At 36.3% G+C, this 21,161-nt stretch overlaps 2 protein-coding genes across 6 annotated transcripts; one reads left to right on the top strand and one right to left on the bottom strand.

The window, feature by feature from the left end:
• Window positions 1–9,410: 9,410 nt before the first annotated feature.
• On the top strand, window positions 9,411–14,125 carry LOC116248675 (E3 ubiquitin-protein ligase MBR2-like). Its single transcript, XM_031621602.2, has 5 exons — window positions 9,411–10,562; window positions 11,512–11,649; window positions 13,315–13,410; window positions 13,520–13,669; window positions 13,770–14,125. The coding sequence occupies exons 1-5, from the start codon at window positions 10,023–10,025 to the stop codon at window positions 13,899–13,901; spliced, it is 1,056 nt and encodes a 351-aa protein (XP_031477462.1). The 5' UTR covers window positions 9,411–10,022; the 3' UTR covers window positions 13,902–14,125.
• Window positions 14,126–14,712: 587 nt separating this feature from the next.
• LOC116248730 (uncharacterized) lies at window positions 14,713–21,108 on the bottom strand. Of its 5 annotated transcripts, none has more exons than XM_031621687.2 (12): window positions 20,912–21,108; window positions 20,521–20,560; window positions 20,323–20,450; window positions 19,803–20,129; window positions 19,650–19,727; window positions 18,089–18,763; window positions 17,458–17,560; window positions 16,864–16,964; window positions 16,130–16,304; window positions 15,511–15,681; window positions 15,332–15,432; window positions 14,713–15,210 (listed from the first exon to the last, which is right to left on the bottom strand). In XM_031621687.2, the coding sequence occupies exons 4-12, from the start codon at window positions 20,091–20,093 to the stop codon at window positions 15,142–15,144; spliced, it is 1,764 nt and encodes a 587-aa protein (XP_031477547.1). In that variant the 5' UTR covers window positions 20,094–20,129; window positions 20,323–20,450; window positions 20,521–20,560; window positions 20,912–21,108; the 3' UTR covers window positions 14,713–15,141. The 5 variants fall into 5 exon arrangements, with proteins under 5 accessions (XP_031477547.1, XP_031477548.1, XP_031477545.1 ...); XM_031621688.2 differs by having other exon boundaries at window positions 20,328–20,450; XM_031621685.2 differs by lacking the exon at window positions 20,521–20,560.
• Window positions 21,109–21,161: the final 53 nt, after the last annotated feature.

Raw genomic sequence — 21,161 nt, 5'->3', positions numbered from 1 at the left:
ACGCATTTTATAGTAATATGTCAATTTTTGGTTCATAAGTCATCAATTTTGGCCTCAGTTGAAGCAACCAACTTAGAGAAAGAAAAAGGCAAAGAATCCTACCTAACCCTTTGCAACACCACATAATATAACTTGAAATTGAGAAATTTGTAGTGAGAATTTTGTGATTTTGACCCCATGAATTGTGGTTTGACCCAACGAGGAAACAATATCATAGAGTTATGTCCTTAATCAGGAATTTCATGACTACATATCCTTATGCACTCTTAACTAATTGAGCAATAATTCATGAATGTACTTAGCATATGATCACCAAACGATATATATATATATATATATATATATATATATATATATCAGGAATTTCATGACTACATATCCTTATACACTCTTAACTAATTGAGCAATAATTCATGAATGTACTTAGCATATGATCACCAAACGATATATATATAATTCAAAAAAAATGTGAAGTATTCTAATGTATGCAATTTTTCTTTTGGACGACTAACTGCCTTGAGAAGTCTTGTCGAAGTCACTTCGGCACGGACATGAATTATTTTTCAAATTAAAAAATGATCATCCGCATGACGTTCTTGTCTCCACCTTGTTGTCACTATTGTCCACTTTCTCATAATCAACCAAACAAATCTTCGAAGGGTGTGGTTCTTGTCAACTTGACTAAATTATATATATATATATATATATATATATATATAATAAACAAATTTCCACTTGTTTGAATGAGGCTTAAGCTTGGATTAGCTAACTTCATGGCAAATACATAACAGTTTACTCTCTCTCAACAAGAATTTTAGAAGACTTATAAAATGAGTTGTTAAGTGATTGATTGTTCTGATTTTTTGAATTGAAATTGATGCTATTAGAAAGTGGGTTTCACCCCTTTTCAAGCACAAGCGTCCACGCATGAGAGACCCCAAGTTCAACTGCTTATTCGACCGGACCTCTATTCAATCCACATAAAAAAAAACCCCTTTTATAAGCCCTTAAAATTTTTTACTAAACTTTGAAAATGTTATAAATAAAATTAAAATTAGAAAAAAACTATAATCACTAACTTATTTCCACATTTAGTTGATTTCCACTAAAGGGTCTTGCGGAATCCATCTGCCAACAAACACGGTAAAGAATTGTCAAATATAAACGAAAACAAAAACCTAACTATAAACATTTTTTCCTGCCATCAAATGCTCCTAACTTGTACGTAATTAGTTAGTTCCTACTCTGCTTTTCCGCCATTGGCAAAGCTAGTTTCAAACTTTCAATATATATATATATATATAAAAAATAAAAAAATTAATGCTACTAAATCAGCGGTTAGTTAATTTTTTCAGAATTAAGAAATTATTTCATAAGATAAATAATGTAAATGTGTGATTTTATAAAGATTTTTTTAATTTTCTTTATTTCAATTACATGTCAGCACGAATTTTGTTTTTCAAAGGAAACCAACAATTGACAAAAGTACTAAATAAGAGACTACTTATATTTTATACTAAAACTTATAATAGAAAGATAAATAATGTAAAACAGTTCTGTTGAGAAGGCCGGTTGAAACTTACGCTAGCCGCATTGAAACCATATCCAAAAGATTTTTTTTTTTTTGTTTATGTCAGATATTCACATATTCAAACTCCAATTCCCATTCATATGTGAATGAAGAAAAGTCTATATATTATATATATGAATCGAATTTTAAATATACATCTGAATCCGAACCACAGTACCGACTTTGGAAATGCATGGATATTGGATATATGACTCTTATTTATTAAAAATACATCCAGATTCCAATGCGAATCCTGATTGGCAAATGTATGAATCCAACCTAACGAGTTCCTGTGATACATAGTTCTTGTTTTGGGGTCACATCTGAAACACAAGATATGGTTCGGTGAGAGACATTTTAGGATCAGATCAAAGAAAAATGAAGGATATAGTTATCGGTTTGAGCAAGGTGAAGATGAAGAATTATCTAAGATACCAATCAATCGAAAAAGATAATTATGTTGATTAGGACTCAAGTGTCCCTCCACATTTGGAGAATCTGGATGAAAATTATATATATATATATATATATATATATATATATATATATATATATATATATATATATATATATATATATATATATATATATATATATATATATATATCTTAGACTGGTCCATATATGCCTAACAACTTTCCTTAGTTATGTATTTAATATCTGATTAAGAAATCGAATCGGATTCGGATTTAATAATGACATCCGATCTAATTCGGATATACATAAATAACTGATCGGGTTCGGATATGAATTCGGATCGGATTCATTTTTAGACAAATAGCTATTAAATTTTGAAAATTGGCAAAATCCGATTCAAAATTCGGATTCAGATTCGGATATAAATATAAAAATTGGATTCGGATTGTAAAATCAGATTTCAGATTCGGATATGGCTTTCGAATTCGAATATGAATATATGAATATCTGAGAAAGCGGATATGATTAAGGATATATCTGATCTGAATCCGATTCGTTGACATCCCTACTGACAAGTGCAACACGATCAACTCTGATCATGACTGGTTGTCTCACTGTTTTTTTTTATACGACCAAGAACACTTATCTAAACTCTTCTTGCTATGAATGAAATGAAATACTCTTCTTGGTCATCATCTTGGGCGATGAAATGAGATACTCTTCTTGCTACGAATGAAATACTCTTCTTGTTCTCCGTGCTTATTCGAAAAAGTTAAGTTATACTGTATATGAGACCTATGGATGTAAAATGATCAGATACACGTTAGATCCAGACTTTATCAAGTACCCCCTGATTAGATCTCACTTAATCGGGTTTAGTTGGGTGCAATCTTTTCTAGAGCCGGCCGGATTCATGTCCGACTAGCTTAAAACCCTAATCAAATCACTTGAAAAGTATGATTTGGTTAGGATTTAGATTTGGATTCATATTCAAGTCCAACACTGGTGTTTCAATAATTAATTAATCAGATCTTATTTTTTATTTATCAAACCTGATTAATGGGATCGGGATCTGGTCTGATAATCAAATAAATATGTCCCGTTGACATCTCTAGGCTATGGTGGCATCCGGAAAAGCGTGCATATATATAATTAAAAAATGAGTCATTAACTATATAAAACATATGCTTACCTCCTATTGAGGCTTAAACATGGGAGACCAAAAGTCCACATAATTATTTTATACATTGCATATCAATAAGGTCAGAGAATATAATAACCTTGTTAACGAGACCACAACTTTGCAAGGAAAATCGTGAAACTGAGTGGGAAGGTCACAACGCTCGCATTTGTAATAGAAACGATGGCAAACTGGTTCAAATTCAAGCACCTTTGCGAAGTTTTACTATTTTTTATACATTCAAAAAATATTTTAGTTATTTTTATACATTTTCTTGTTCATTCTAATTGGCAGCCTGGTGGATTCGATTCAGAAACCGATTTTTATCACTGGGCTTGCTTAGAGTTTACTTTTCAATCGAATTGCATGTGTTCAAAAAAAAACTTTGGAATTTGTGATCTATGGATTTAAGATGAGATCAACTTTTTTCTATCTTAAATCAGACTTTTCACAATATAAAAATATAAAGTGCAGATTTCAACTATAGAGCATAGGTCAAACTTGAGATCTTTAATATTTTATTTATATTCCTAAGTCTTCTCTCACTCTTCTTCTGCATTGTTTGTGGAAGACAACACACTCACCATTTTGATTTTGTGAGCTCACATGGAGATCTTATTTCCTTATTGTCCTTTTCCTGTACTCTCTTTCTCTCTCTTCCTCTACATATATATATATATATATATATATATATATATATATATATATATATATATATATATATATATATATATATCTTATGTGCATGTGCACTTCTAAAATATAGTCAATGTTATAAATTGGAGTGTTCTATGATTAATTTTTATTTCTTTTTACATATTTTTACATAGATTTCTTACAATTATTTACGTATTTATATATGTTGTATCCTTTCAAAAATGAGAATTTTTGTAACAGTATCTCATAACAAACCATTAGACCCTGATGTAGCTCTGGACCTTGAAGACAAGAGGAAAAATGGTGGTTCTTAAGTCGTCGTCAAGTCGGCTCTTTGCTTATCAGGAGGTATATAATTATCTTATATATTTGCATAATAGCAAGCCATTGGTAGAAGTTGGCTTAATTTTTCTAGCAACTTGATAATTCCCCTGGTTGGTACTCATGGTTCAATTCTCATAGGTACAATGGACTCCCCCACAAAGGCTTAAGTTGAGGTTTTCTTAGACTAAGTTAAAAGAAAAATACGTAGATTGATTTTGTAGTTATTGAAAATATTCAAATAAATAGATTTATGATTTTCGAAATGCCAAAATTCACTTATTTTATGAAGTAAATGAGCTGAATAAACTTAATTTAAATATTTGTGGCTCGTAAAGTTTAAAAAATGAAGAAAATACTTCTACGCTTATGGCGTTAGCACAATGGATGAAATGGAGGCTGATAGGTGGCTAGTCTTTGTTTCGAATTTTGAAGTTGTCAATTCTTTGTGCTACAAATGGGGGTCACTGATGTGCAAGTTGAAGTACGACGAAGACGGCACCATGGGGCACTGAAAGCATGCTTTCATGTAGAAGCTTCGGCTCTCTTTTGGGTAGTAGGATGAAATATTCCGTCCACTCATCTAAAAAAATATCACACACACCTTTTACCTTTCAATAAAAATTACGAGACATTTAAATTAAAAATTACCTTACAATATAGGCATATAAATTAATATTGTGCAAGATAGTGGAAGAAGTAGCGTTGCTATTTGTCATTAAATTGATGTAAGAAAATTTATAAAAAGCACCTAATCATTGACAAAATAACAAATCACCATTCTAGCTTTTAAAAGTTCATAAATATGCACTCAACTTTTTCAAAGTGCCACATGCTAATCGAAAATATTAGTTTGTGCTTTGAAACGTTGATAAAACCTTTCATATTAAAATCAGTGTTCTCTTTCATTAGGCAGCTCTTTAAGCATTTTTCTCTTATTTCTTAACTTTAAAAAAATAGAGAAATAATATGTAGTTCCTTAAATTTTGAGCGTTTTTTCTAAGTTTTTCTTAATCTAGACATATTAACATTTCTTTAGTTTAAACTAATAAACAAAAAATTCATTGCTTTTTCTTTTGTTTAATGAGGTTAGACCAGAAGTGAAACCTTACCCTATTCCTTTTGCCTATGTGGTCCAGATATGACAAATAGTGGATCCAGAAAAATTCGCTAGAAGGGCACTTGTTTAAAAATACTTAAATTTGGTGAAGTACTTTTATATATATATATATATATATATATATATATATATAAACAAATATTTAAGATTATCATTTAAAAATAAAGAACTTTTAAGAGACTGGCTGCCCACACTAGTCACCATTGCTTGGGACCAAGCCTGAGCACCTTTCAACACGTTAGGTTTGACCACACAATACCATTGAAAAACTGAACAGTACAATGATATGGATTGATATGGTTGAGACTTTGATCCAAGCACAAGCAACTCTATGGGATCTCTTTATAGTTAAGAGAGAGAAAGAGAGAGAAGAGAGAGAAAGAGAGAGAAAGTAAACATAGCCACAAGGTTAAATCAGTAGAATTAGGTCTCCCACCTTAAAAGTGACTTCTCTTCTTGAAAATAAAAAATAAATAATTTGCCTAACATGCATGGTCATAGTCAAGACTAACCTAACACCAGATCCAAAATTTCAACTGTGGGACCATATGTTTCTAACTTTGCATAAAATAATTGGATCCAATGTCCAAACATGACATGATATTATTATGTTATTACATTTGGAGGTCAATCTTTAGTATGCTTCTCTTTCCACATAGTTTATATGAGCTTGCATGAGCTCATGCCCTTAGTGGGGCAGGCCCTGGCTGTTGTCCAATTACAAATCGGACTCGTGTCGGTGCGACTCTTTGCGCAAGCCGAAGCAATCGTCAAGAAGAACATGTCCAAATTGCCCAATAGTGTTCTAGTTCGGCTTTTGCATGCGGATTCATCAAAAGAAAGGAAAAGGGTAATGTGTTCGTGTTCCGAGGTCAAAAGATGTGCTTCCTAGTGGTCAAAGCCGGAGACTTAGGTGTCATTTGTTTACCAGATCCGATGTGATCTCTGATCATTGAGGATCTCAGATTCAAGAATTTAAGATCAGTCCCCCTTCCTGTCGGACCTCAAATATGAAGTTTTGGCTACATACTGAAGATCGTGAATTCTCATTTTTCTTTAAATATGAAATCCAAAACCTCACATAAAAGGAAAGTTTTTTTTTTTTTAAGGGTGAGTTGTTCATTCTGCCGCCCTTAAGAGAGACTACTGGCCTTCCTATGCCCGCCCTCCTGGATTCACAGAGCATGTTTTATGACCTTTTATGGTTTAGAAAAAAAGCGCATTGAAACGTGACAGTGACCACTACGGGATTCGAACATGAGTCTCTATTGAAGGTGAATATCTTAGATACTTTATTTCTAATAAAGATACAAGAGTTCTTGTTTGAGAGATTGTAATCCTTGAATCTTGAAATTCCTGAATATCAAGTCTAGCATGCCAAAATTGGTATGTTGAATCTCTTAAATTCATAACCATGAGATCCACAGTTTGAATTGGGGTACATTATAATAGATTTTTCATAATAATAGAAAACACAGATTTATGATTTTGTCTGAAACCCACTGATCTAAGGCTGCTTTTGATTGTAAGGGAAAAACTTGAGGGCGGGTGAAAACTGTAACTGCTGTGAGGTGAGACCATCAAACGCTGGAAATTTTAACGCGGATTTTTCGTACGACAGGGTGAAAATTAACGCGGAAAAAAGTCGGACCTCAGGTCTGACTTTTTTCCGCTGACAAATTTTTGAGCCGTTAGGGTTCGATTTGAGGTTTGGAATAGAGGGAGAGGAAGGGGGACTTCAAATCCATGGATTTAATGTCTCCAAGGATCTCATTTCACCGAGGATCTCAGATGCGCCGTTTCACCCTAAGGTGGGCCATGTATATATATATATATATATATATATATATATAGCATCTTCTACATATAATTTTAATAAAAAATTACTTAAAAATATGCATTCAGGTGTGCTTTGTAGATGTGCATGTGACATAAGTTTCTTGTAGAAGAATGAACAGTTTTCTTCTTGGCCAGTTAAAATCCATGTTGTGTGGATATTTTTGTACTTAGGTTTTCCATTCACTTTTTTAATTAAAAAACCATTACAATTAATTATAATAAAAGTATTTGGTTTTTAGTCTTTTGACTGGATTCTCTATTATTTTTCCCTACTTTGGTTAGAAGACACAAGAAAAGACAAGTTCCCCATTCATAATTCATCTCCACTCCATCCTTTTCCTACCTACCCTCGTTTGCCTATATCTTAGCGATTTTGTAATTTCTATGTTTCTAAAATTTTCAAACATAAAAAAAAAAAAAAGTTTGTTCAATCTTTTGCCAACCTCAAGAAACTGGTTTGCCTTTTGACAAAGACCAAATTCTTCTTTAAATTCAATATTTAACTATTTTGGCTTGGTACAACCTTATAGTATGATCTTAGAAATGACTTGATAGAAAAACAAATGCTAAAATCTTCATTTTTTGGAGCTTAAATGTTGTTTTCTTGTTATCACAAAATTAGCCGTTCTTACAATATCAATATACAAATAGTAGAAAAATAGATTTGTTCATAAAAACCACTTTTATATATATATATATATATATATATATATATATATATATATATATATATATATAATTCATGAACAATTACTCTAAAACTAATACAAGTAGGAGACACCGTACCTGGCATCTGATCCATCCTGATGGACTATTGAGAGAAAACGAGAAAGATGCATGAACGCCCGTCACACCTTCTTTTTTTCTCTCAATTATTCATCATTGTATATCAAACAATACTCATAATTCAGTTTGGTTATCAATTTTAATATATATATATATATATATATATATATATATATATATAGAGAGAGAGAGAGAGAGAGAGAGAGAGAGAGAGAGAGAGAGCCAATAATTTTTGAAGCAAATAAGAGAGTTCAAATATCATTTCAATCCATCAAAGTGGGAGCCACAAATGTTAAAACTTTTATAAACCATGCATGTGGGGGTAGTGAGAAGGCAGCGTCTCTACACTGTTCTTTCTTAGTGGGCCCCACATACCAAACTGTTGAAAAGAAAATTACATGATCATCTTTTTGTAAATTTCATCCAGTTAATGGGGCATTGACAAATTGCTCTCTATACCTTGTTGGCTAATGATTGATACGCTTGGTTTTGCTTTATTGGTCTCTAAATTATTACTAATTGACATAATGGGTCTCATTTTGTTGAGATTAGCGAGTCTTCTATTGATAATTGCACTTAAGGAGAAAAATCCGCTGGTCCGCCAATTCAGCCAAGTTGTTCGTGAATTAGTTTTAAAAAAAAATCTAAAAATGAATAAATAATGTATGAAAAATAATGTTAAAGTAAAAAAAAAAGTAAAATGTAAATAGAATTAAGTAAAGAAATTGAATCAGTTTGCCAAGTTCTTGTTAAGTCAAGAAAGAAGTAAAAAGAATATGTTGGTCAATTTCTTATTAAGTCAAGAATGAACTAAAAAGAAACTATTTTGACGTTCACTTTTGTGGTGGAATATGGGCATATTTATTCTTTTACATGATTATTTAAAATTAATTCTCCGGGTTAAATTTAAGAATTCAATCAAAAGATCAAAAAAAGAGAAAAATCAAATATAATTACTTTTTTTAAGCGTTATGTTGACTTCATAAATATGGGTAGATGAAAATGATGCTTAAAATAGCAGAAAGGATCAACTCATCTTCAAAGTGCAAACATGAAATATGAATTTAACCAAAAATAAACAAAATCATAATTTATGGATTTCCTAAAAGTGGAGGAACATATGTTAGGTGAAGGCATTCAAACGCCCACAATAATTTTTCATTTCTAAAGTTTTGTATGGTATACCGATACGGATGTGGCTTTTCATGCGTATCGGATTCACTTTTTCCGGAACGATACAGAGGCCGAGCCAACTTTTGATTAAATTAATTAAATTATTTGTACTTGTTTTGAGATTTGAGAAGACAAGGCGGATTGATCCGTATTTGATTAAATGGCTCCGGTACAGTCTAATTTCTTCGTATCGGTTTACAGAACGGTTCAGTCTAAGAACCGATGTTGACGATATTGGAAATATCAAAGAATCCTAAGAAATGGGGATGCTTTGCAACTTTGCTGTGGGCAGTGGTGTCCTTTTTTGTGGCAAAGGAAGACGGACTCTCTCTCTATCGCGCCATCTTCGCTCTCTCTCATTCTCTCTCTACTGCAACTCCTTCCCTCTCGCCATCAGTGGGAGATGTAAGGAGAGAGATTAAATGGGGAAAGAAAGGAATATTCAATAATTTAATTTATTACCAAGAAGGAAAAAGACACATACTTTCCCTGCAACCTCAAGTAACGTAGGGCCGTATATATAAATGGTAGGACGATGGCTGACATTAATTACTCTCCCCCCCTTGTCTCTCTCTCTCTCTTCGTCTTCTTTGGTCGCCTGGAAAACCTGTTGAAATTGGTTTCGGTTTCTCTCAGTGGTGGTTTGATGTGAAGATTAGAGTCTCTTCTGTCTCTCTCTCTCTCTCTCTTTCTGCCATTATTCGTGTTGTCCCTCGTCAGTTTCTAGTTTCTGTCTCTTGGGGTGCCTCGGTATTGAAGTTGGCGGCCTAATTCTCTCTCTACAAGCTCTTCCTTTCCCGGCCACCTTCTCTTGGTCTCTCTCTCTCTCTCTCTCTCCAGTTATTCTTGATTTCCTTGGTCAATTTCGTATTTGTGCCGCTGAGAATGCCTCGCCATTGAAGTTGGTGGCCTCTTTCTCTTTCTAAAACTGCGTTAGGCGCTGTCTCTCTTTCTCACTCATGTCTGCGGAGATATCAGATGAAGCAACAATCCCAGCAGAGCCAAGCGGCAATAGAAGCTTCAGCAGGAGGACAAGGTCCAGACTGAAGAGGGGGGAAGCAGGCAGAGCCGCGGCGGATGAGCATGAGGCCTGCAAGCGCAGGACCTCCCTCTCCTCCATGCTCCTCTCCTTAACGCTAGGCAACACGCCCGGCAAGAACTCTTTCAGAGGCTTCGGCTGCACCTCGGCGCCGGATGTCTTCAACCCCTCTTCTGCACACTCGTCTGTCCGGCCGTCGACTGCCGATTGGGAGGTTAAGAAGGCGCGGCCGAAGCCGGTAAAGGCAAGCGGCGGCGGTGAAGGGAGAAAGAAGAAGACCCATGTGGTGGATTCTGATGTCTGGTGTGCTCCAGGGATCCCCTTCTCCACCGACGCGGACTCCGTAGACTGTGTGGTTTCTCGTCGGCCGGCCGAATCTTTGGGAACCAAGAGGAGCTCGCGGCATCAGAGAAGTGTGGCGTCTGATTTCTCCTTCGACGTCGATACCAAGCACAGAGAGGTAATTTGCTTTCTGGGTTCTGTCTCTTTTGTAGTTCTGTGTGAGATATTCGATTGTTGCCGGCTTTACTTTTATTATTTCTTTCTTTTCTAGTTTTGCTTTTTCTTTCTGGTGAGCGCGTGAACATATTGTTGTTGTTGCTTTGGAATTAGATTCGCCCTTTTTTTGAAATTTTCTTGGTATCTGCTTGCTTTAGTTCCCTCTTTCTTTTCCTACAAAAAGAGAAGGAAAGAGAAAATCCGATTTTTCAAATCTGTAGAACAAGTTTGGTTGATTGCTTTTACGGTCCTATGAATTTTTTTTTTCTTTTTCCTTTGTTTGTTCGGTTCTTGGTCCTTCTCATTTGAGCTGTTTACCTTTTTTTGGTGGAGACTGGAGAGAGTTGTTCAAGTTTTCGATCCTCTTTTTAGCCTGACGGGTTGATCTTATCATTTTACTTCTTCGAGCTCTGCACCTATGCGGCGTTGTGGATGCAGAAGTTCTTTTTCTCCCATAGTTTTTTTTTTTTTTGTGGCTTCAATTTTGCATGCGTTTATGGTCTAGAGCTTATGATAATGAGTTGCATGCTTTCGAGAATCGTGCTGATTATTATAGGAAGCTTTCGTCTCGATTTTCGATCTGTTTATCTATTTTATCGCGGCGTGGTGGCGATTATCAATAGCATGCTTGATTTTTCTAGATTAATTATTGTAAAAGAAAAAAATCATGCATAATAAATTGTAATTTTGATAAATGCCACCAAGAACTTGTTTATTCTATTTGGATTCCTTTTTAGGTGAACTGCAAACTGTTTTGGTCTTTTCTACCTAAACGAGCATTGCTGATTATTTTCTAGGCTCGTTATTTTACCTGTCTATGTGTAGATTCAACTTAATTTTGTAATGTTTCTTTGAATTGCATATGAGGCTTTCTTCCACTAACTTTGCCTTTGACGAACTCATTACTGAAGCGCCTTCATAGTGGAAGACCAAATAGCATCATGGAGCATATCTCTGAATTAGACCCTGTGCCTGTGTTTGAAACCTTGTCCCCCATGCATTATCGGCACTTGCGAGGAGTACGACGTACATCAGGAGACCTTGCAGAGGTATGTCTTCGATCAAACATTGCCAATGAAACATGTAATATCATTCAATACTTAACATTATCTATTGTTCATCTGCATATGCCATACGATTCTTCCCCGGTATGAAAAGCCTTCTTTTGGGGTGACTGATCATGATCTAAACCTAGACATGGCCAAAATGGGGGGAATGGGAAACTTGTACTAGTGTACCTTTGCAAACTACACTAGCGGTGGCTGACTTCTCCCCCTTTGTCTCTTCCCTTGCCTCCCAGCTCATTCCTGAAATGGGGCCTGTAAGGTCTACCCCTGCTAGAAAATAAGACTTGATTGTTATGGGAGTGGGATCACAGTAATCATGATATTTTTGTTTGAAGTCTATATGCTCCTAGTATTGTTCAAGGATAAAAAGATAAGCATATTAGCATTGAGTCAACTACTTTTTCATGTATATTCATTGCATGAAAGAAAAGATCATTAACATCAGTGGATGGGTATGCAAATGCAATTAGCTCACTGTAACAATGAAGCATAGAAGTTCCACTAATACCAACAGGAAGAAAACTTTGTTTCCCTTAACCGTGTATTATTACTATCAAGAGCAAGAGCTACCTAATACTATCACGGTGTCACCTGGTGACTGCATTTTGTTGTGTTATCTGATGTTAATTACCCTTTCACTTTCTTAATAATGTCCAGTATAACGATCATCCATTACCAGGATTTCATGCTCATGAGCCACTAATTTTTATGATCATCCATCTAAAATTCCCATAATAATATGATCTCTTCTTCCTAGTCCTATCACATCTGAACCAGTGTATAGCATCCGATTATGTGTCTGTTGCCATGTTAAAGCAGCTGGAAAGAGAAGGGACAGGAGGAACATCAACTTGGCTAAATTATGAAAGCTTGAATATAAGCTACATTATGCAACATGTTATGGATGACATTAGCTTGAGCTCTGGATGTTAAATACACAGGTTGAAATTTTCAGCAGAAAATGACATCCCTTTTAAGCGTTGAACAAGTGCTTACTGAGTTGCACTCGTTCTTTAGTTTTTCATATTCTCTTTAAATTATTGGCTTCCTATGCTGTCTTTCAGGGGATTGGCCTTTTCTGTTCAGCATAGTGTATACTAAGATTTACTTTATTGCTGCTGCCTGTGTACTTATAGACTTTAAGCAATGGCCTTTTCTCTGGTGCTTCCAAATGTGAAAGTGGCCCATGGCATCTTCATTGTTCTCTGTATCCCCATCTTAGTCTACTGCTTTTGTATGCACTGTTGATGTTTAGGTTCCTTAGACATGTTTTTCATTCTGCTGAAGATTGATCATTTGGCAGTCGCCTTATCACTACCATTATATAGATATCACAATAAATGTTTGGTCATTAATGTCTTCTGATTCTCTGAACATGCTATTATGTCGTTTTAGTCTTGATTCTTGCTCTTAGCTGCATCAGTTAATAGTTTTCTGGCCATCCTAGCTTCTGGTCTTGCAATTTTACATTCATTTGGATCTGATGAATTAATTGCCTTCTGTTCAAACTTCAAACTTTTTATGCCAAGAATATTGCAGTTTAAATGCGCCTCTGCTTTTCATCCGTTCTTTTGTAAGTCCCTAGGTGGCCAGCTTCTTGAATAGATGTTGGTTGTGTTTGATTAATACTTCCTGAACTTCTTGCAGCTCGTTATGCTTCAAACTAGCCTTCTTTTGGGTGGAGTGGATTTGTGTGATCAGTTTAGGGATTGGCGGCTTGATGTTGACAATATGACATATGAGGTAAGCTCTCTCTCTCTCTTTCTCTCTCTCTCTCTCTCTCTCTCGCTGGCTCGCTCTCCCCAATACCATATGGATGCTTATATTGAACTCTATTTAACATCTTGGATAGGAATTGCTTGAGCTTGGTGACAGGATCGGATATGTGAGCACAGGCTTGAATGAGGATCAGATCGCTCGTTGTCTAATGAAAATGAAACACACAGGCTCCTTAGCATCACATTTTTCTTGTGAAAAAGAAAAGAAGTGCAGCATTTGTCAGGTTGGACTTTTTAGGACTTGACAAGGACTTATTTTGCTTCCATCCTCTACTGCTTTAATTTTCATGTCTGGTGTAAATTAATTACATTTAAACTCTACAGGAGGAATACGAAGGAAGAGATGAAGTGGGAAAGCTAGAATGCGGACATAACTTCCACATGTGTTGCATAAAGCAATGGCTCTTGCAGAAGAATGCGTGTCCTGTCTGCAAGGCTGCAGCATCTCATTTTTAGAACAAATTCTCTTGCTTGGTTTTCATGATTTTTGCTTCCTTAGTTCCCTGTTCTATCTCTTCGTCTATTACTTGTATAGTCTGGGCTTTGCAATAAGCGAGCGCTTATTCTTTATCTTGTTGCAATCTGGTTTTACCAAAGTTCTACTAGAAAGTATGGCCCTTCTATGTGGCTAGCTATAAGTTCGTTAATATATCCATTGCTTGGATTTTCTTCTTGCCCTACATGGTGTGGATTTTTGAATTGAGTGAGATGTTCCTTTGCTATCATGCTTCTGTTTCTTCACCTTTGCGTAGTCTGTATTGAACGCTTTGAGGAAAATTGGGTGCAATACGTTTTTGACAACTCATGTTGGTTGACCAAATTCATGAAATTACCCTCCTACAAACTTCACTGTTTGCCTCTTGCAGAAAGGTGTTTCATAAGAATGGGGTCTTAAGGCGTCAAACTAATCTGAATGGTGTAATGATTCTACCCACTAGCTGGATACCAGTTAAATCAAGGTTTCCTGTTGGTAAAAGAAAGGATGCAGTGAATGCAGAAATGGAAGCACCCTTGCAGAAGATTCTGTTGCCATTTCATCTTCTAGTTCGTTCCAAATTCCACCGCAGAAAAGGAAACATTAACTTCCAACAAATTTTCCATTCGTAATGCGGTTTCCACTGAGCTTCGTCTTCCTCCAACCAATGATGGTTGAGTGAAAATAATGCAAAAAACATTCAAGGCTGTTATGACACGCCGCTATGGGTTCTTAAGTAGCTAATCATCCACAAAGTGCTCTCCAATTTCTCAACTCTTTGTTTTGACATTATTCTTCTGCAACTATATTCATTTCATTGACAAAATAATACATTTTTCTGCAAGATCAGTATGCATAGAGTGCGAGACTCGAAATGGTTACAAGTCCCCTACGGGGATCGAGAGTTTCAGTTTCTCAAAGACAACTCCGTTACAAAATGATCGCCGCATCATTGCAGGATCCTGGTCCTCGAAAACACCTGCTGGGGTTATATCCCCTATTTGTAGGGGATATGATGTGTATATTGTAGTATTCATTCTGGAAAAAAACGCCTGGTGGTATTATATCCCCATATATTGACACAGAGAAAAAGAGAGAGAGAGAGACAGCAATGTCCCTCGTGTAAATGATTCCTTCTGAAATATGAAGGTTTCTTTTGAAAATGACGAACCTCCATTGACTGCAGGCGCAAAATTTTCTGTCAAGGACCAATAGCCAGCTTCACGAAGTATCGACAACGTCATGACGAGCAAGAAATTCGATTATGCAAGGATATACTTCACTTTTAGCCTGCATAGATGTAGAAGAATAAACGTCATCATGAAACATCCTTCTGTCACTCTCACTGTATATAAATGTGTTCTATTTTTTTGTGTCCAAGTTAGTTTTTAGCAGATTTGAGCACGCCTACCAGTCGTCCACCAACAAGATCATAATGAGCATAATGGTGACCGTCTTTGCCCCCAAATACTTTATAAGTTACCAGGTGTGCTGGTATGAATTTTACAGTTTCTGTCAATCATAACATCAAAGATTATGTCAGAAAATCTTACCAAAAGCAAAAAAGTTAATTCAATTGCATCTGCTCACCATATACAGCTATAGGTGGGCAGATCAAATCTTCGTCTCCAGCAAGTGCTAAGACAGGGACATCACAGTTGTGTAGGTGATCCTTGTAAAAAAAATTGCCACTTCTGTCACGTAGCCCACCAGAACGGAAGGCAGTTGTAAGCTGCAAAAGAACTTTGGCAGGTATTGTACCTGCAAATTTTAGTATAATTTTGTTAGAAAATTTACAAAAAACATGTAAAGCAAACAAGTCACAAATGTTAAAATTCAAAAAACAAAACATTCATTTTTCAGAATGAAAATGAGAACTATCACATGAATAGACAAATAGGATTGCTAATAAGCAGTATCAATTAATCCCACATCCTCCATGAGATCTGAGAGAGCAAAGGATGGATATTCTGCCTTCCTAGATTGCTTGCTGACATGTAGAGCAACAAATAAATATAATAATGATAATTTATTTAACTGATAACTACCTTTTAGTAGTCGATATCTAATTTTCTATATATATTACAATTTTTCTCAACTTCAAATTCCTGTGTTTAAAAATCTAATATTGTGACTATGTCATATATACTCAATTGAGCAACGTATTAGACATGAATAAGTTACACAGCTTCTAGCTTGCAGAACTTACAGAAATTCTTCAAAACTAGCTTCTCAAACAGCTCAGGATGCATCATATCCCCTGCTGAAATTTGAGGATTTAACCAAGACAAGACATAGGGAGGTCGGGTACAAAGAGGATATGCTGCAGACAACAATGCACCAAGTGGAACGACGGGAACATTAAGAGCCTGTGCTGGGTCTGCCTGAATAGCATAACAAGATTTAGTCAAACCAAATAACTCCACTATGAACAGCCTGATGCCAACTTAACAAACCCAACAAAGATTCAATCATAAAATTCGTTTAAGAGCGACTTAATGAAACTCCCAGTATGGATTCAGAAGACTGCTCAATTATGGAAAAATGAGCTTGTTGTGAAAGGGATAACCATAATTCTTGTTGAGCTAATAGTTAAAATAAAGATGACGCTTTTCTTCCTTAAACCTAAAATTCACTCAATTTGGGACCATAATGCAACAAACAAAAATTAGAAAACAAAAACAAGCAGTTTGGCATTAAAAAATGTGGAAAAAAATGAATAAAAGAAAGGAAAAAAAGGAGAAACGGTTTTTCTTTTTGCGTTTTTTTTTGTTTTGGCGTTTGTTAAAGTTTTAAATGGCTGATTTATTTATCGCATTTTTTTTGAAAAAAAATACGTTTTTTGTCACTATGAATTTCAGAAGCAATCAAGGATGAACATACCTCATTTCCTTATGACAGTATTAAATTAGAACCCTTGAGGAGAATGTATTTGTTACTTACAAGGGGCAGTAACAACTTAAGGGATGAATTTGATGGTGTGTAATCAAGGGAAGCAGCTAATGTCACAACCGCAGCCAATGTTGCTTTACTTCCTTCAAAACCTGTAAAAGACATGTTAATAACACGCATCTTATTACCAGTATATTTTCTATAAACATCACTGAAATTCAGATCTTATTTATATTTAATACTCCGGAATAATTGGTTGTTGGTTCAAATATCAAAAGCTTTGAAACCTAGACAAACTGAGACTGAACCCATAAAAACCAAAGAAAATGCCCATCTGCATGTACCTACACATGCAAGCACAGCAGACCCATCAATAAGAGCCACCTTCTTCCTCTTCTACTTTCGATTCAGGTGATGGGGCATCCCCAAGTTCTAGACTTTGGTAGGGGAATGGACACATAGGATGAGACCCAAACAGGAAGAATGAAACCTGGAGATAATGATAGTGACTCTCTCACATTAACTGTTTTGAGTTCTTTTAAGCTTTCAAAAAAATGGTCACCCAAAATTTTCTGAACAATCATCCTTTCTGATCTCAATCTCAAAGACACAGACAAGAGGTATTTTACTGGCATGCAGTCTCACCATGATGCGAAAGCATAGAATATAACAGGATACCACCCATTGAATGGCCAATAGCAAGCAGCTTCCCATCCTTGGGTTTGGTTTCTGCCAGGATGTATCTCATCTGCATGACAGAAATGCAACAGCAAATTTAGCGCCAAAGTAATTAAATTGTTCTACTACACCATGGCCAGACACATATGGATGCAGGTGCACTAACCAAAATGTCCCGTTGCATACTGTGAGTGATTGTGTGTGTATCTCTATGACTCAATAGTAGACAGGTCTGTGCAGATCTTTTTGTACCCTGACATTTTCATGGTAACCACCTTCCTTTTCTTAGCACTAAATTTTAACATTTGCATGCGCACAAGAGGCGACTAGTAAATGATAGATGAAAAGGTTTGCTGCACAAAATAATTATGGACAGGCAGATAATCAAACTCTTCCATGTCTTAGAGACATGCAGTTGGTACATGTGGAACATCTGTCAATGCAAAACGTGAATTCTAGAGAGGATCCTAGTCCTATGCCTTAAAGGAAAATGCAGGGCCATGTTCTGCTTGTTTACAAAAGTTCCAACATGCTAATGTTGAAGGGAAAAAAGCACAAAAAGGCTGTTCATCGTTGCTATTTAGAAGATATAACTTACAGCTGTGGGTACATCTTCTTTCAGATAGTGGTCGAAATCCCAATCATATTTCACAATAAGGTCAAGTTGTTTCTGGAAGTCCTCTAGTGTAGTAGCAAGGCGCTCTTGCAAATCATATAATTGTGGTGACATAGATTTTTGTCCATCTTCAATGATATTTACAAGCCTCTGACTTAGGTCTCTAATTTGGCCAGCCATGGCTGAATTTTGCCTGGCTTCAAGCAAACCTGAAATCTTTCCTCTGACCTCATTAAAACGATCTAATAGCTGAGCATCTTCTAAGAAATCTGATATTTGGTCAAATAATTTAGCAGATACAATCCTTGATTGACCTTCACTGAGGAAACCAGATAATCTTTCAGCCAAACGCATGAAAATATCAGATAATTTGGATACCAGTTCAGACTCATCCCATCTACTATTACTTTTGTTTATGTCCAAATCAGAACTCCCAGTACCCAACAAATCACTGGCCTCTAGGGCTGACTGTTTCGCAATAGTTAGTGAACCATCTGTGACACCTACATCAATAGGCGCTACAAGATCCTGCTTAGGTCCATTAGGCAAGTTGCCCTGAGAATTGGATAGCCCCTGCCTTTTGCTCAAACCAGCACCACGGACTTCCAGAATCCATGTATCGAATCCTTCTCCAGACATATGTCTTGCAAATGAATACTGTGAACAGTTACAAACATGTTAGTGGACAAGAGTACATGAATCACTAGCCTTTCACATAAATGATGGAACCTAATTGAATTTGGTTTCAATGATAAATTATATGTCATCAAATAGAATATGCAACTGTAAAATAGTAAAATTTGACTAGATCTGGATTAGCACAATAAGTGTGGAGAATTAGACCATAAACCTATATTTTGGTCACGATTGGACTCAGACATGTAGTTTTATTAAAAGCTGTACACAGATTTGGAGAACACATTTAGGAAGACATTTTCAAGGTGAACTTCAAAATAAAACTAAAACAAAATGAACTTTAAAGTTGTCATGGCATTGCATTGTTGTCGAGACACAGTATCACAACAATCCGTGGAGAACTTCAAATAGGACTTCTTTTCCTTTTTTATTGAAGAGGAAACTTAGAAACCATAAATATTAGAAAAATCATTAAAATCAGTGATTAAATCCCAAGAAAAACTCCTCACAAAGGAAGAAAATGAAACTTGAAATTTATAAAATTTTAGACAAAAGTAGCCCTGCTGGATGAAGTAAGAAGTTGCCGATGATCTCCGTAGATGAAACACCAACTTAGCTGAGTGTAGTCACCTCGTTGCCAACTATAAAAGTTAAGAAAACGATGAAGACGGTTTTAGCAACCCTAAAAAGTCAAACTAAAATCCAATAACAGAGGTCGTGAAACTAAGCAAACACAAAAATTTGATTGTTTAATAAAAGAGATGAGATGAACCACGAGTTTAGAAGAAACATGAAAATGTACAATCATGCAAGAATTAGCACCTAAACAATTAAACAAGAATTAGCAAAATCAATCCACAAAGCCACACGACAAAACCCCCATAAGGCACAATCCAGAAGTACCTACCCCAGGTGACAGATCATATCCGATAGCATTCGTTCCTACACCAGATAATAGCAACAAAGGATGGTTTCTGGAAGTGGCCTGCATAAAGGGTCAACCGGCCAATTACGTTGGTCCAATGGAGAGAGAGAGAGAGAGAGAGAGAGGAGTTGGTACCCCTGGGGTTGGGGCATAACGCCAAAGAGCGAGTTGCCACTCAGTTCCAGGCACCGACACATAGTGTAACTCATCAGCTGTGCAGATGGCCGGTTTGTCCTCTGCATTGCTCGTTATATGACGCACAGACAAAGCACCAACGATGTTGAAGCGCCAACCCCATGACCCACCACCATTTTTAGCCCGCCACCTCCACCGCCATTGCCTCATGCACGGCATTATCCTCTGTTTGGGCATTATACCATCTGTTGTCCAAGAAATACAGGACCTTGATGGACATGAAAGCTGCATGGAGACCTTAATTGAATTTTCGCCTGCCTTCCTTAACTGAAACAGAAAGGCCATAATTCGATATAGTAAGACCAACCTTTTTGTATCAATTTGCTAAGTATAGTTCTTACGATTAAAATTGCAATATCTTAAATCCGCTGCCTCCTTTATCCCCGCGATATACCGGTCACCAACGGAAGGAAAGACACAATTGCAAAATATTCTCATAAAGATTGAGAAATACTGAAACCTTACAGAACAACGAAATACAGTATCCCGGAGATATCCTCTTGAGACCCTGCCACCTTGAAGATCTTCAATTTTGCGACCGTCTCACGATTATCAGAGTTGCCCTGTCCCGTGCAATCATCATTTTTCCTGTCAATCCGACATGGTGTCATAACATGGTCGACGCGCCATTGAAACTGTCACGTAGATCTATACGCACCCAACAATTAGCTGAAGCCAAACAAGCAGCCGCCCGGGGTCTAGGCACCAACAAATATAAATTATAGAACCAACACTAGATTAACACAGAAAAGGTAGCAGAATCGCCTTTTCTGAGGCATTTCACCAAACAATTACCGTAAGGATCATATACCGACCCTATTATTTGGTGCAACATGATTCCTTCCAAGTTTCAGTTAGCAAAACGTTTTCGATTCATGAATATGATCAGTCTATGTCGAAAATTACAGGAACACTTGGTATGCGGCCACGAACCCGCACCATGCGCTTTTGCCTCTCAACCAAGTCGGTTGAACCAAAAAAAAAAACAAGCATTTCATTCGCTAGGCGCACAGAAATCCTGAGTGAACATAGATGGGTTTCTCTCTTACCTGACGAAATCTCCGGCTGCGCCCTCTGCACCACTTCCGGAAACTCCGCCGAAGAACAACCTTCACCCTCGCGGGCCGACCCAGTCAGAGTGGTTGGGGCTACCCTGTTGCTTTAAGCATCCTCTCGTCAACCAGACATTATTGCAGACCAGTCGTCTGGTGGCATGTCTCTGCAGTTGCCACATAGTCTCATCAGATCCATTTATGTGCATATATATTGCCTCAACCGTTCTGCTTACTTATATATATT

This window comes from Nymphaea colorata, chromosome 2 (genome assembly GCF_008831285.2).
Source record: "Nymphaea colorata isolate Beijing-Zhang1983 chromosome 2, ASM883128v2, whole genome shotgun sequence".
Lineage (NCBI taxonomy): Eukaryota > Viridiplantae > Streptophyta > Magnoliopsida > Nymphaeales > Nymphaeaceae > Nymphaea > Nymphaea colorata.
This window is presented reverse-complemented; position numbering and strand designations above follow the sequence as displayed.

What these genes read in the sequence shown, in the direction of transcription:
- LOC116248675 (XM_031621602.2), top strand. Translation starts at nt 10,023, where the DNA reads ATGTCTGCGGAGATATCAGATGAAGCAACAATCCCAGCAGAGCCAAGC. An exon ending in TCGATACCAAGCACAGAGAG is followed by an intron (nt 10,563 to 11,511) that starts GTAATTTGCTTT and finishes TCATTACTGAAG; the next exon opens with CGCCTTCATAGTGGAAGACC. An exon ending in CATCAGGAGACCTTGCAGAG is followed by an intron (nt 11,650 to 13,314) that starts GTATGTCTTCGA and finishes AACTTCTTGCAG; the next exon opens with CTCGTTATGCTTCAAACTAG.
- LOC116248730 (XM_031621687.2), bottom strand. Translation starts at nt 20,093, where the DNA reads ATGCAGCTTTCATGTCCATCAAGGTCCTGTATTTCTTGGACAACAGAT. An exon ending in GCTAGTTTTGAAGAATTTCT is followed by an intron (nt 15,682 to 16,129) that starts GTAAGTTCTGCA and finishes TAAAATTTGCAG; the next exon opens with GTACAATACCTGCCAAAGTT. An exon ending in ATCTTGTTGGTGGACGACTG is followed by an intron (nt 15,211 to 15,331) that starts GTAGGCGTGCTC and finishes ACATCTATGCAG; the next exon opens with GCTAAAAGTGAAGTATATCC.